General features: G+C 34.2%; 1 protein-coding gene across 2 annotated transcripts in view; it reads right to left on the minus strand.

Moving 5' to 3' along the window:
• Positions 1-209: 209 nt before the first annotated feature.
• Positions 210-13,498, minus strand: part of CHD1 (chromodomain helicase DNA binding protein 1) — an 80,306-nt gene continuing 67,017 nt past the window's right edge. For both annotated transcript variants that reach the window (XM_037802157.1, XM_037802158.1), the window contains 4 exons: positions 9,658-9,754; positions 8,610-8,661; positions 7,824-8,034; positions 210-6,466 (listed from right to left, as the gene is read on the minus strand). In XM_037802157.1, the coding sequence (XP_037658085.1) occupies positions 6,121-6,466; positions 7,824-8,034; positions 8,610-8,661; positions 9,658-9,754 (706 nt within the window). In that variant the 3' untranslated portion in view covers positions 210-6,120. The remainder of the gene's footprint in view (positions 6,467-7,823; positions 8,035-8,609; positions 8,662-9,657; positions 9,755-13,498) is intronic.

Below are 13,498 nucleotides of genomic sequence, written 5' to 3' on the forward strand. Positions count from 1 at the left end.
TCAAAAGGCACTAAGAAAATTTAAAGACAAGCCCTAAACCGGTAGATAATATTTGCAAAGTTTATGTGGTACAGGATTTGTATCCAAAATATATTTTTAAAAATTCTCACAATTGAAGAAAACAGTTCAATTAAAAAAAAAAAAAATTAAGAACATCTGAACAGGGAGTTCACCAAAGAAGATATAAGGATGGCAAATACACATGAAAATACATTGAATATCATTAGTCATTAGGGAAATGTAAATTAAAATCACGAGATACCACTATACACCTATTAGAATGGTTAAAAAAAACAAACAAAAAACAAAAATAAACAACAAAACCGACAATACAAAGTGCTTGCAAGCATACAGTGTAAGAACTCTCACATCTAGCTGGCAGGAATGTAAAATGGTACATCCACTTACCAGCAATACAACTCCAAGATATTAACCCAAGAAAAATTAAAACATTCCATGCACAGAGACCTGTACATGAAATATTTATAGCACCTTTATTCATGATAGCCATAGGACTTGAAACAATCCAAATACCTATCCAAATGGTGAACGGATAAACAAATTGTAGTATAACCATATCAAAGAAATATTAACTACTGGTAAGTGCAAAACATGGATGAGTCTCCAAAGTGTTATGTAAAGTGAAAGAAGCCAGGCTCAAAGGGCTACTGCAGTTAATCTATTTATATGACATTCTGGAAAAGGAAGAATGACAGGGAGAAATCAGACATTGCTAGGGGCTGATAATAGGGATTACGGGATTTACGTAAAGGGGTAAAAGGGAACTTTGGGGTGATAGAAATGTTCTATATTTTAAATATGTTGGTGATTACACAACTGTATAATTTGTCAAAATTTATCAATCCGTACACCTTAAAAAGGATGAATTTGACTTATGTAACACATCTTAAAATTTTTAAAGGAAAAAAAATATTAGGTCCCGTCGACGGGATTTTTTGCTAGTACACATATAAAACATTGGAAATGCAATATATTTCTCTTGCATTAGTCTCTAAAAGTTCTTTTCTTTCCTTTTTTGAAAAGATAGTGTATTATGCTACCTAAAAATGTTTCCTTTCAAAGGATGAGACAAATCAACAAGTTTCATATACTCCTATTACATACCATGTTTTTGCATAGCTCTTTGCAAGGTATATTTACATTGTCTAAGTAGCAATAACTTATAGAAACCAGTTCCTCTTCAATTATATGTAAGTGTATTATATGTAATGGTGGAATTAACCTTTGCATTAATCATCCAAGTCAAACAAATAATTAAAAAAAAACATTACTGGGGCCTTTCTCTGCTGATTTTAATTCCTAATAGAGACCTAGTCCTTCTATAGATCTAAAGTGCCTTGGGTGATTATTAGTCAGGGTTAAAAACTCCAAGATAACAGGTAACAACGGCAAAACAAAGAATTTTGTAATGTTGGCCCTTTACAGGGCATAGCATTTCTGGAAAAGACACCAAAATAAAGAAAATACAATTAATAAGTGACACAGTTTTAGGTGCTGTGGATACAGCAGTAAGCAAAATTCCTTAATGGAATTTACATTCTAGTGAGGAGGCAGTCAACGATGAACAAAATAACTATATAAGGTCAAGTAGGGTTAAGTGCTAAAAGGAAAGCAAGATAACAGATATATAAAAATGAGGGTGTGTGCTAATATGGTGCCCTGAGACGACATTTGAGGTGACACTTGAATTAAGTGAGGGAACAAGCTCTGCATAAATCAGGGATAAAGCAATCTTGGTAGAGAAAAACAGTGCAAAAATCCAGTTTTCTCGGCTGTATTCTAAGAACAGCAACAGGGGTAATGTGAGTGAAGCAAACAAACAGCTAGGGGGAAAAGGTTAAGTCAGACAAAGAGCTGAGGATCTTGATTTCATCCATTTATTCAAAACTATGAAACAATGGGAGTTAGTTTTCTTTTTAATATTATTGGTATATTGAAAAGTTAAGTTTGGTTTTGCATATTTTAAGATTAGACTCCTATTGGATATCCTGAGTTTAGGGGACTGGTTGTTGCTGAAGATTATTCAGCACAGAAATGGAAAGAGAAGGAAAAACAGCTAAGCTACTGAGACATAGGACAGAAAACAAGTCATATACAGCAACAACAAAGAAGTTCCAGAAAATACTAAGAATGGATAAAAGGCAAGACCTGATCAAATAAAATTAAAAAACAAAGCCACACCTAGATTCAACATAGTGAAACTGCAGAGCACCACAGACAAAGCAGATTTGAAAAGTAAACAGGAAAAAACAACAAATAGCTCAATTCCACAATTTAGTCTACAGATTTGGAAACGTAATTTATAGTAGCGTACTATAATGAAATTACAACATAACCCATATTTTCTGCCAGATAACTTGTATCAATACAACTAATATCCTTGGCTCATTTAATAGGATCATTATGATTTTTTTTGGAGCCGGTTTACACCTCATCAGTCTAATATTTGGATCAAGATGCAAATGTAGGGTAGAATATGGGATTAAAAGCATTTTGCTCAGCTAAGAGCTTGAACTACCAATCCTGTTTCAAATAAAGGTTTGGAAACTTTTTAAAACTAAAGGGCAAAGTGGTCAATGGTCTTTTAGGGTAGAAAACCAGGCATAGAAAACCCCACTGGAGAACTTATATATGCATTTTGCAAAATCTGAAAAGTGTTTTCTTTAATCTTACTTTCCTGAATAATCTCTTTAGCTTCATAGTTAAAATTAAAATTTCCTATCCCCACATCTTTCTATATAATAAAGAACCCCAAGATTTCCTGTAATAAAATCAATATAATTCCTCCTCACAAAAATTAGCATAAAGCATTGCAAAAAAGCACTTACTAGTCATTGCCAGGAGAAAATATAATTTTAAATGACTTATTTTCTTCCAAAGACCTAAAATTGGATAGCTGAGGAAATTAACAGTTGTGACATTTTGTCTCAAGGTAATTTTGCTTTTGCAATGTTCTTTAGCTGCTTCCCTTTTAACATAATTCTACCCTTCACAAATTTTGTATACCTGCTTTAATATGTAATAATTTAATTTCCATTTTTAAGTCTTAAATTTAAGCAATCTATTGTTTGATAGAAGCATCTATATTAACATACTTAAATATACCAATTCAGAAAAACTTAATACTTTTTATGCTAAGAAATAAACTATGCAGAATTTCAACATTAAGCTACATTTACTAGCTCCTGTTAAGTTTCAGATGGAGCATGAAGTCTTAAAAAATCCATATATAAGGAATAGTTGCTTTTGCACATCCCCCTTTCCCTTTTTAAAAACATTTGTCATAGTTATGGAGTACACAGGTATTATTTATAGTCCAAAGACCACTTTCTAGTAAAAACAGAGTAATGTGGTACAGAGAAGAATCATGCCATTTACCCCTAGTGTATGTTCTTGCTAAGTCTCATGAAAATGAATGAAAATCTGCATAAAATCAGCACACCTTATTAAACTACGCAGATTACAAAAGGGAAATTATCATACATGTAATCTATTACTTTGTACCCAATTGTAAAGGCTGTCATTTTACTAAACCGCCCACTCTGAACCTAATTAACATAACATTCAAACTCCAGTTTTCCAGTCTGAAAACTATTTCCTAACATAACCTAAACAGTATATTTTCTTTATAAGCAAACAGGCCATTATTTTTAGTAAGAATCATTTATTGTGTATTAAAGTGGAGGGTTAACTGTTACAGTACTATGAATAATCTCCCATCCTTGAAAAAATAAGCATAAATGGATAAAAGTAGTGAAGCAGAACGAGCATGTTAAAGACAAAAATAAAAAGGCATATTTTTAAAGAATGTTCCTTATTACAGCTATGTCCTAATATTGTGTCAATAAATTTATGGCTTGTTCTTTTACATAACTACTGACTTACAAATAACGAACATATTTTCCAACAATTAATGTTACAGTTTTAGATTTTCCATTCAACTCAGCTAATTAGTTGACTGAAATATACAACTAAATGTAGTACTGTAAAGAAAGTAAGAGTCCATTCCATTGTTTCAAAAAGATGCAATATGGGTTCTCCTACGAAATTTGCACAATAGCAGTTAATGCAAATGCTCTAGCTACATGTTGATCAGTTAAAAATAATGTCAACCCTGGTCGTTTATTGTTATTATTATGAATTCATTAACTATTATACTTTTAGTCAAATGTTATCTTGTTTAATAAAATTATTATTTATACTAAATGTGGAGAAAGGTGAAAAAGCTTAAAAAATGTGCACCAGTGCTAGGTTGTTTCTTCACTTTTATATTTAATTATAAATTAGATGTTTAAAAACTGAGTTATCCCTCACATTATCTCATGTACCAAGAAAGAAACAATTCATCTTTCTTCAGAGCAACTGTATTTAAAAGAGGGATCACTGCTTTAAAAAAGAGTAAGTAAAGCTTTGTTTAGCACATTGTATAAATTTTGGATCTAATTAGTAAGAGGAAAATATTAAAAATACATTATACCTACAGGTAAGTTTCTGTAGATTGCTCCTGCAACTGGTAAGAGGGACAAGTACAGAAATATATTCACACACACTCCTATTTGTTACATCACAGCATACGTCCAAGAATGTATTCCAAATGATTCGAAAATTTCCACCAAATATAACAAAATAAAAATCTGTGAATAAATATAAGGCATTTAAAAATAATATTTGCAGGAAGCCAGAAGAGTCCAAAGATTTTTCTATGAACTGTTATTTCATGGCAAGATTCATATAATCTTTAAAATAGATTCAGCTGTAGTGTTATACATTACCAAATATTCAACTGCTTACCAAAATATCCTTTTTCTGGCAGCTAAATGTTATTAAAAAAAAAATTAAGTGCTCGAGGGGATAAAAATGCAGCAGAAAATTACAGGAGCCCACATATCCTTTTTTAAATTTAATTTGTCATATATAAGGTTTTTATATACAATTGGTGTGCATTATAACAGTTTATATTAAAAGTCAATCAAGTTTATCTAAAATGTTAACCTGGCTGCATAGCACATATGACATTATTGCCCACATGAAAAGGGAAAACAAATGGATTTACAATAACTTTTGGCCATTTTGGATTCTGAAAGTGTTCATACACCTACCCTTTTAAACCAAATGCATCTGAAAAAAAAAATGTTTCCAGAGCATGCAGTTTAGATTTTACATATCATCTCATCATGTTACTACAAACACAATATTGACTAAAAAAAGAAAAAAAAGGGGGGTGGGGGGCAAACAACATGTATCTAATAAAATATTCAATATAAAAAGAGAACTAAAGGAATTCAGGGGACCCTTTCCCCATTTTCTTTACATTCTAAACAATGATTCCATCAAGACAAATCATTAAAAAGTGTTATTACACTGCTTTTTTTTTTATGATAAGAAGGCCTGAGTTGGTAGGGAAAGGAACAGTCAAAAAAAGCCTGAGAAGGGGAGGGAAGTTAAGGAAAGCTCATTTAATCCATTTACAATAATTTACAGCCATTTTCTTTTGTAAAAAAAAGGTAAAATAATAGATCACAAACAGGAAATTTCTGGCTATTTTACAGATCTAAGTACAGAATTTAAATATTCAAGCTTGTGATGAAAAGCGGCAAGGTGGTCGCAGTGTACAATGTAAACAAGTAGCTTTGGAAAGTGAACAAAGTCCTTGAGTGTTTTTTCTTTATTAAGAAAAGAACTCTCTTTCATTCCTTCCTGAAACATGATCACAGGTCAGAGCGTAAAGTTCATATACAAACATAATTTAAATGGATGTCAGTCTAAAATCACTGACTTAAAAACAGTTTTATCCAGCCTATATGGGAGGGCAGTGTTGAGGTCCCTGTAATAGTAAACATTTTCCATTTCTTTAAAAAAACAAAAACAACAACAAAAATGTACTACAACATTTGTAGTACAGTGCAGCATAATCCTTAAATATAAAAATATTTTCTCTTCTGTTGGGATAATAGACCTTGCATCCTGGAAAGAAGTAACAATACTGCTACTGATAGAAGATCTGTTTTATATCTTTCAAGTCATGTAAGGCAATTACTGTGTTGGTTTATGATATATGGCTAAAAGAAAAGTCCAAGAAAGACAAAGTATCAGTTTTTGTTATGTTTTCCGACTACTCCAGGTATGCTCAGGTGTACTTTTGTGTTCAATTGAGTGTTCAAATGGAGATCTGGAGCCATAAGGAGACCTCTGATCTAGTGGTGACCTAGGGCCACTACTGGAAGCTCTGTGGTCCATTTGCCAATCTGAATGATACCTATAATCCCTGGAAGATTTATGGTGTGTATATTCAGAACTTGATCGGTGGTCTGAATGTAACCGATGATCTGAATGAAAACGATGATCAGAATGAGATCTATCTTTTAAACTTCCTTCCAAATTTGACCTGTGTTCTCTACTCCTGTGATCATCCAGTTTTCTGTGTTTCTCTCTATCACTGTAATATCTAATAAAAGAGAAATAGGGAATTTTAGTCAAATTAATAAAGCAAATTAAAATGCTTCCAAAAAAAAAAAAAACTTACTAAAAAATAAAACACAAAAATACTTAAAAACCGCCTTCTTGCTCAGTGTTTCATTACAAAACGTCATGTATCAGCTTAAAAATTACTTCACAATTTCGTTAGATGCCTTGGGAAAAATTATTCAATTCATAAAACTAAATGCCATACGGAGCATCTCAGATAGCATCTAATTTCACAAGCCCATTTTAGAGAAGTTGCTACTTTTTATTTTATGCATAATTTGTATTAATCCATCTTAATTATCTCAAGGTTAGAATTGAGAATCAGAATTATCCAGAATACCCTTGAAATCAAGACCCTTTATGAGCCTGTGAGCAAGAAAAAAACAAAAAACCTCTAGAATTCCATCTATGAAATAATTTGTAAAGGAGAACTTTCATTGGTTGATGTTGCTTATTTGAAATTTCCTCAGTGTTACCGGTTAATAAGACTTGACACGTGAATCATTAAGAAATATACTCCACACAAATATGGCAGTTTGCTGTAAAGTAAGTAATCTGTCAGTGTAATGGAAACTAATCTCTAAAATGCTTGTCTTCTCAAATAAAATACACTAAACATAATTTAACTTTAAGAGCTGTTCTACAATTAATGTGTTCATAGTGTGGCAGCATTTCCCAGGGATAATAAATTATTGCACTGAGCACAAGTAAAGTATAAAGTAAGATCTTTTTTTTTTTTCCAACCTTTTCTTTTATTCTCAGTTTTGAGTTTGCTTGTAGAAACCATCATTAACTAATAAAAAATACTCCTTTACAAGTAATTTCATAAAATGAAGTTATTATTTTCAGATTGCTTACTGCTTAAAGGCTTCAATTCAGATTGCTGAGATTAAATTTAACCTCAATGAGGTATATTCACATAAATTATCTTCCCCATGTGAGTTTTTAAGAAAACATGGAATGCAGAATTCCCCCACCAAATTTTAATCATATTCCTTCAGGCTCTTTTAACCCTAATATAATTTGAAGCATATTTGAGCCAATATTCTCCCAAACAAGAATGAATTCCCTAATTCCCTACAATGACTTTCATCTTATTGTTTATTCTGATATTACATTTTTATTCAAAGAAGGATTTTATAGAAAAATTAAGTTCTTAATAATTAACAAAAGAAGTACATGTCGATTTTTCTTAATTAAAAACAAATACCATTCTTTCTTACATGAGATTTTTTTTCATAGAAGACTGAATTGGCTAACAGGTCAAATGCAACAAATAAAGTCAAAAGGAGAAGGACAAGTGTAAGCAAAATTTCAAAAGTGACCATCAAGTTTACCTGCTGTCTTGCTTGTAGTGATCCCAATCACGATGATCTTTACCATTACTAAATGAAGAATAGGGTCTCTTCCTGGAATCACTCTTTTTGTAAGAATCTCCCTGATGTCGGTCTTTATGATGATCAAAATACTGAGATAAGTGTCTATCAGATGAATAACTGTCCCTGCTACTATCATCGTGATTTGTATTCTCTTTTAATCTTTCCACATCTGTTAGGGAAAAAAAAAACAAGTCCAACTTTTGTTAATAACTTAAAAAATATGTGGTAAACAAAAATTTACTTTGTTGCCTTATTAACAAGAATTCCAGTTTCAACTCCTGCCAAAACAAGATCCAATCCCCAAAGACAGGCAGTTAGAGCAGCTAGAAATAGTTTATAGCAGTACTAACACTTAAAAAGGTTGTTTCTGAAATGTAAAAAGTAACAGTTGAAAAATATGGAGCCCTTCCCCTTCTCAGACAGATTGGTTCTACTTTTGTGATTCTTGTTTAGAAAGGGTTATTCTAAATAACATAAAAGAATATATTCTCACTTAAGAATGTGCCCCAAATTCCTATAAATCAGCAAAAAGCTGCATCATTTACAGAAAAGTTTACAAAAAGCTAAAAAGGATTATTAAGATACAGATTTTATATAATAATGTAGAAATATATTAGAATCCCACTATATTCTTGATATAAAAGTACTTTTAAATAAAAATAACTTAAGAACTTTTTTAATTTATAATTTACAAGAAAAAATTTAAATTTATTCTTCAAAATAATGATAGTGAGGCTTACTGACCTGGATTTCTAATAACATGGGTATTCAAGTTGCTGTTCTGGTCACTGTTTTGCTAAAATAAATGCACACATGTGAGAATCTTTTATAAGTGGCTTCAAATACTCTTACAAAACAGAAAATTAAATCCTTAAAAAGAAATTCCTGATAGTGAAAGAAGTCCTCACACAAGGTATTACAATGTACAAATGTAACATTAACAGATCTCTTTTTCCCTAAGCCCCAACTATTTATCCCATGGCTTAAATTTTTTTTTATATTTTGAAATAATTTTAGACATACAGAAAAGCTGCAAAAATAATAACAGAGTTCCCATATATCCTTCACCCAGCTTCTACGGTTAGTATCTTACACAACCATAGCATAAGGATGTTGCATAATTACAAAACCAAGTAATTAACACAGGTGCAAATACTATTAACTGAACTACAGATTTCTTTCAGATTTCCTATGTTCCACCAATATCTTTTTTCTGTTTCAGGATCCAACATGAAACCCCATATTACACTTAATTGTCATGCCTCCTTAGTTTTCTCCAATCTATGACACTGAGTTCCTTAGTCTTTCCTTCCATGATCTTGACACTTCTAAAAAGCACTAGATAATTATTTTGGAGACTGTCCCTCAATTTGGGTTTGTTAGATGTTTTATCTTGATTAGACTGAAGTTACTCGTTTTTGCAAGACTATCACCGAAGTGAGATATTTTCTCAGTGCATTATATCAGGGAACTCATGAAGACAGTAGGTTATTTTGGTGACATGAACTTTAATCACTTGGTCAATAGGTGGTGTCAGCTGGGTTTTTCCTTTATAAAATTTTTTTCTCTTCGTATTTAATAAACATCTTGGGGGAGATACTTTTGGACTATACCAATTTTTTTCCCCTGCTAATTTTAGTTTCCCTCAGTGGATCCTGTCTGCAACAATTACCATTATGGTACTGTACTGGTGATTTTCTATTTGCCTCTTCTAGTAATTAAATTATTCCATAATGGAGACTATCTCCTAGTTCTAAAGCATTCAGAGGAAAAATACGATGCAATAATTTACCTGAGATTCCTGCCGTTTTTTAATAGCATGCTTATATAATTTGTGTAATTTTCTTGCATCAAACTCAGTAAATTTAGATACAAAAATCCACAGGTTTCTAAAAGAAGAAAAGGTAAATTAGTCTGGTGGAAAATATTTGATTGTTTTATGGTACCCCTTCCCTCTAGACAGAAATACACATATACAAAGCCCTCTGTGGAACAAAGTCTAAGGAGATTATACCTAGTATTTACCAAAACTTCACATTTGGATAAGGTTCAAATGAATCTGTTACTAAGTTTTACTTCTCTTCCAAATCCCTTCATTTTATAAACTTTAGGATAAAAAGTAATTAATCCTAATTTGAAATGAATCAAAGAGGTGTAAATTAAACTAATAAATCAGGAAGGGACTCATATCACTGTGAGCACAATTATGCACACAAGCAACAAGATATGTTACTAGTTTGAGTAGAAGTACGATCAGATGGATTAAGTTTGTGAAATAAGCATCCTAAATAAGACATTAAAAAGCAACTGCTGGAGAACCTAAGATGGCGGCTAGGGGAGACAGGGCAAAATAACACCTCCGTGAAAAACACTAGATAAAAACCAGAAGGTGACCCAGAATACTGGTTTCAGCGATGCACCAGCTAGACAAGGTCTGCTAGAACCACAGGGGCCGTACACTTGGTGAAAACGGGAGTCTGCATTCTGAAATGAGTGAGTAAGCCAGCTGAAAGACCCACGGCCACGCTGCAGTGTGGGGAAGCCGGGGGTTGGCATTTGGAGATGGACTGGTTCTTTAAAAAATTAAAAAGAGAAAAACCCAGGAGCGGCTGCATTTGCGATGGTGAAAATCGTGCAGTAAAGCATGGCAGCAGCAGTCTGAGCCGGCCTCCCAGTGTCTGGCATGGAGGATAGCCTGCTGCAGATTCCCTCAAGGCCAGAGGAGCAAAGGGCAGAGCCAGAAGGAGAAAGAAACCCCGCTGCTTGCAGCAACTCCCCGGTGGGCTGGAGACACTCCTGCCCGGGGCCGTGCCCACAGCCCAGAGCAGCACCAGCTGTCCCGGAGCTGGGAAGGAGGAACTGTGCAAGGAGAGGGGAGGGGTGGAGATGCCCCGTTCAGCCATCTTTGCATCAGGCTGAGAGCATCCCTGCACGGCCCAGCGGCCCGGGGCTTTCCTTGAGGGACGGCGCGCACTTGTGACGTAGCATATAGCCTTCCCTCAGCAGAGGTCCTGGAAGATCACAGCTGAGAAGGGGGGCCTGCTCAGAAAACCCAGGGACACTATGTCAATGCCAGTGGTCTGTGGGTCAGCGTCAGAGAGGATCGGAGGCAGAATTGAAATGAAGGCTTAGACTCTTGCAACAGCTTTGAATCTCTGGGAACACCTGGGAGGTTTGAATATTAAAGCTGCCCTGCCTCCCTAGCCACCTGGACACACGCCCCACGTTCAAGGCGGACGACTTCAGCAACACACCCAAATTGAGTTCATCAACTCAACCCCACAAGAATCATTTCCCCACACACCACAAGAACAAAGTTGATAACTGGCTTGAGGGGTATAGGTGACTTGCAGACACCATCTGCTGGTTAGAGAAAGTGTACGCCACCAACTCGTATTTCTGAAAAATTAGATTGGTATTTTTTTTTTTTTTTTACAACTTGAAAGAACCCTATCAAGGAAAGCAAATGCCAAGAGGCCAAAAACAACAGAAAATCTTAAAGCATATGATAAAACCAGATGATATGGAGAACACAATCCCAAAGACCCAAATCAAAATATCAGACAACACACAGTACTTGGCACAGTTAATCAAAGAACTACAATCGAGGAATGAAAACATGGCAAAGGATATGAAGGACATCAAGAGGACCATGGCCCAGGATATAAGGGACATAAAGAAGACCCTAGAAGAGCATAAAGAAGACATTACAAAAGTAAATAAAAAAATAGAAGATCTTATGGAAATAAAAGAAACTTGGCTAAATTAAAAATACTCTGGATACTCACAATACAAGACTAGAGGAAGCTGAACAACGACTCAGTGTCCTAGAAGTCCACAGAACAGAAAATGAAAGAACAAAAGAAGGAATGGAGAAAAAAATTGAAAAAATCGAAATGGATCTCAGGGATATGATAGATAAAATAAAACTTCCAAACTTAAGACTCATTGGTGTCCCAGAAGGGGAAGAGAAGGGTAAAGGTCTAGAAAGAGTATTCAAAGAAATTGCTGGGGAAAACTTCCCAAACCTTCTACACAATATAAACACACAAAGCATAAATGCCCAGCGAACTCCAAATAGAATAAATCCAAATAAACCCACTCCAACACATATTCTGATCAGACTGTCAAATACTGAAGAGAAGGAGCAAGTTCTGAAAGCAGCAAGAGAAAAGCAACTCACCACATACAAAGGAAACAACATAAGACTAAGTTATGATTACTCAGCGGCCACCATGGAGGCAAGAAGGCAGTGGCATGACATATTTAAAATTCTGAGAGAGAAAAATTTCCAACCAAGAATACTTTATCCAGCAAAACTCTCCTTCAAATTTGAGGGAGAGCTTAAATTTTTCACAAACAAATGCGGAGAGATTCTGCTAATAAAAGACCTGCCCTACTTCAGATACTAAAGGAAGCCCTACCGACACAGAAACAAAGAAAGGAGAAAGAGACATAGAGAATTTTAACAGACATATATAGAACCTTACATCCCAAATTACCAAGACACTCATTTTTCTCTAGTGATCATGGATCTTTCTCCAGAATGGACTAATATGCTGGGACATAAAACAATAAAATAAGCCTCAATAAATTAAAAAAAAAAAAAAAAAAAAAAAGATTGGATATATTCAAAGCACATTCTCTGACCACAATGGAATACAAACAGAAGTCAATAATTTGTGAATTGTAACTCCATTATTTACTTCCTACATGATATAAGATACACAAACTCTAATGACAAATCAGTGGTTTTGAACTCAATGTAAAATATGTAATTTTTGACAAGAACTATATAAAGGTGGGGGAATGGAGGAGTATAGGAGCATAGTTTATGTGCCCTACTGAAGTTAAGTTGGTATCAAAGAAAAACAAGACTGTTATGGATTTAAGAGTTTAATTTTAAGCCCCACAGTAAACACAAAGAAATTATCAGAGAATATGACCATAGAGATGAAAAGTAGAGTATGGGTTAAGAGAAATGGGGGAAGGGGCAATGGGGAGTTAAGAAATGAGTGTAGGCTTGCTGTTTAAGGTGAAGGGAAATTTCTAGTAATGGATGTTGGGAAAGAGACAGCATTACAACATTCTAAATGTGATTAATCCCACTAATGGAATGCTAGGGAAAGGGTAGAATGGAAAGATTTAGGCTGTATATATGTTTTCACAATTGAGAGAGAGAGAAAAAAAGGACAGTCTAAATAGATGACAACTGAATGCCAAGGATGACCCTGGATGGGTTCTGAGGATGGAGGACAGGAGGCTCAAAGGGACACAGTTGAGACATAGGGGGAAAAAAAAAGGAAATATATAATGTATGCTTTGTATCAATGTTGAATCTCTAGTACTTCTTAGCTGCATTTAATGGGATTGCATAAAAGAATGTTCTTGTTCATGGGAATTGTATATGTGAATTATAGTGTTTGTTCAAGGATGGGTGCAGCTAGCTCTCATACATTCAGAAGACAGAGCAAAAGATGATGGATGATAGATAGGGAGGGAGGGAGGGAAAGAAATACCGGTGTGACAGCATGTTAAAGTTGGTGGATTGGGATATCAGGGGAGGGGGGTCAGGGTATGCTGGAGTTCTGTGTATGGGGTTTGTATTGTTTTTGCAACTGTTCCTATAACTC

This window comes from Choloepus didactylus, chromosome 13 (assembly GCF_015220235.1).
Source record: "Choloepus didactylus isolate mChoDid1 chromosome 13, mChoDid1.pri, whole genome shotgun sequence".
Classification (NCBI taxonomy): Eukaryota; Metazoa; Chordata; class Mammalia; order Pilosa; family Megalonychidae; genus Choloepus; species Choloepus didactylus.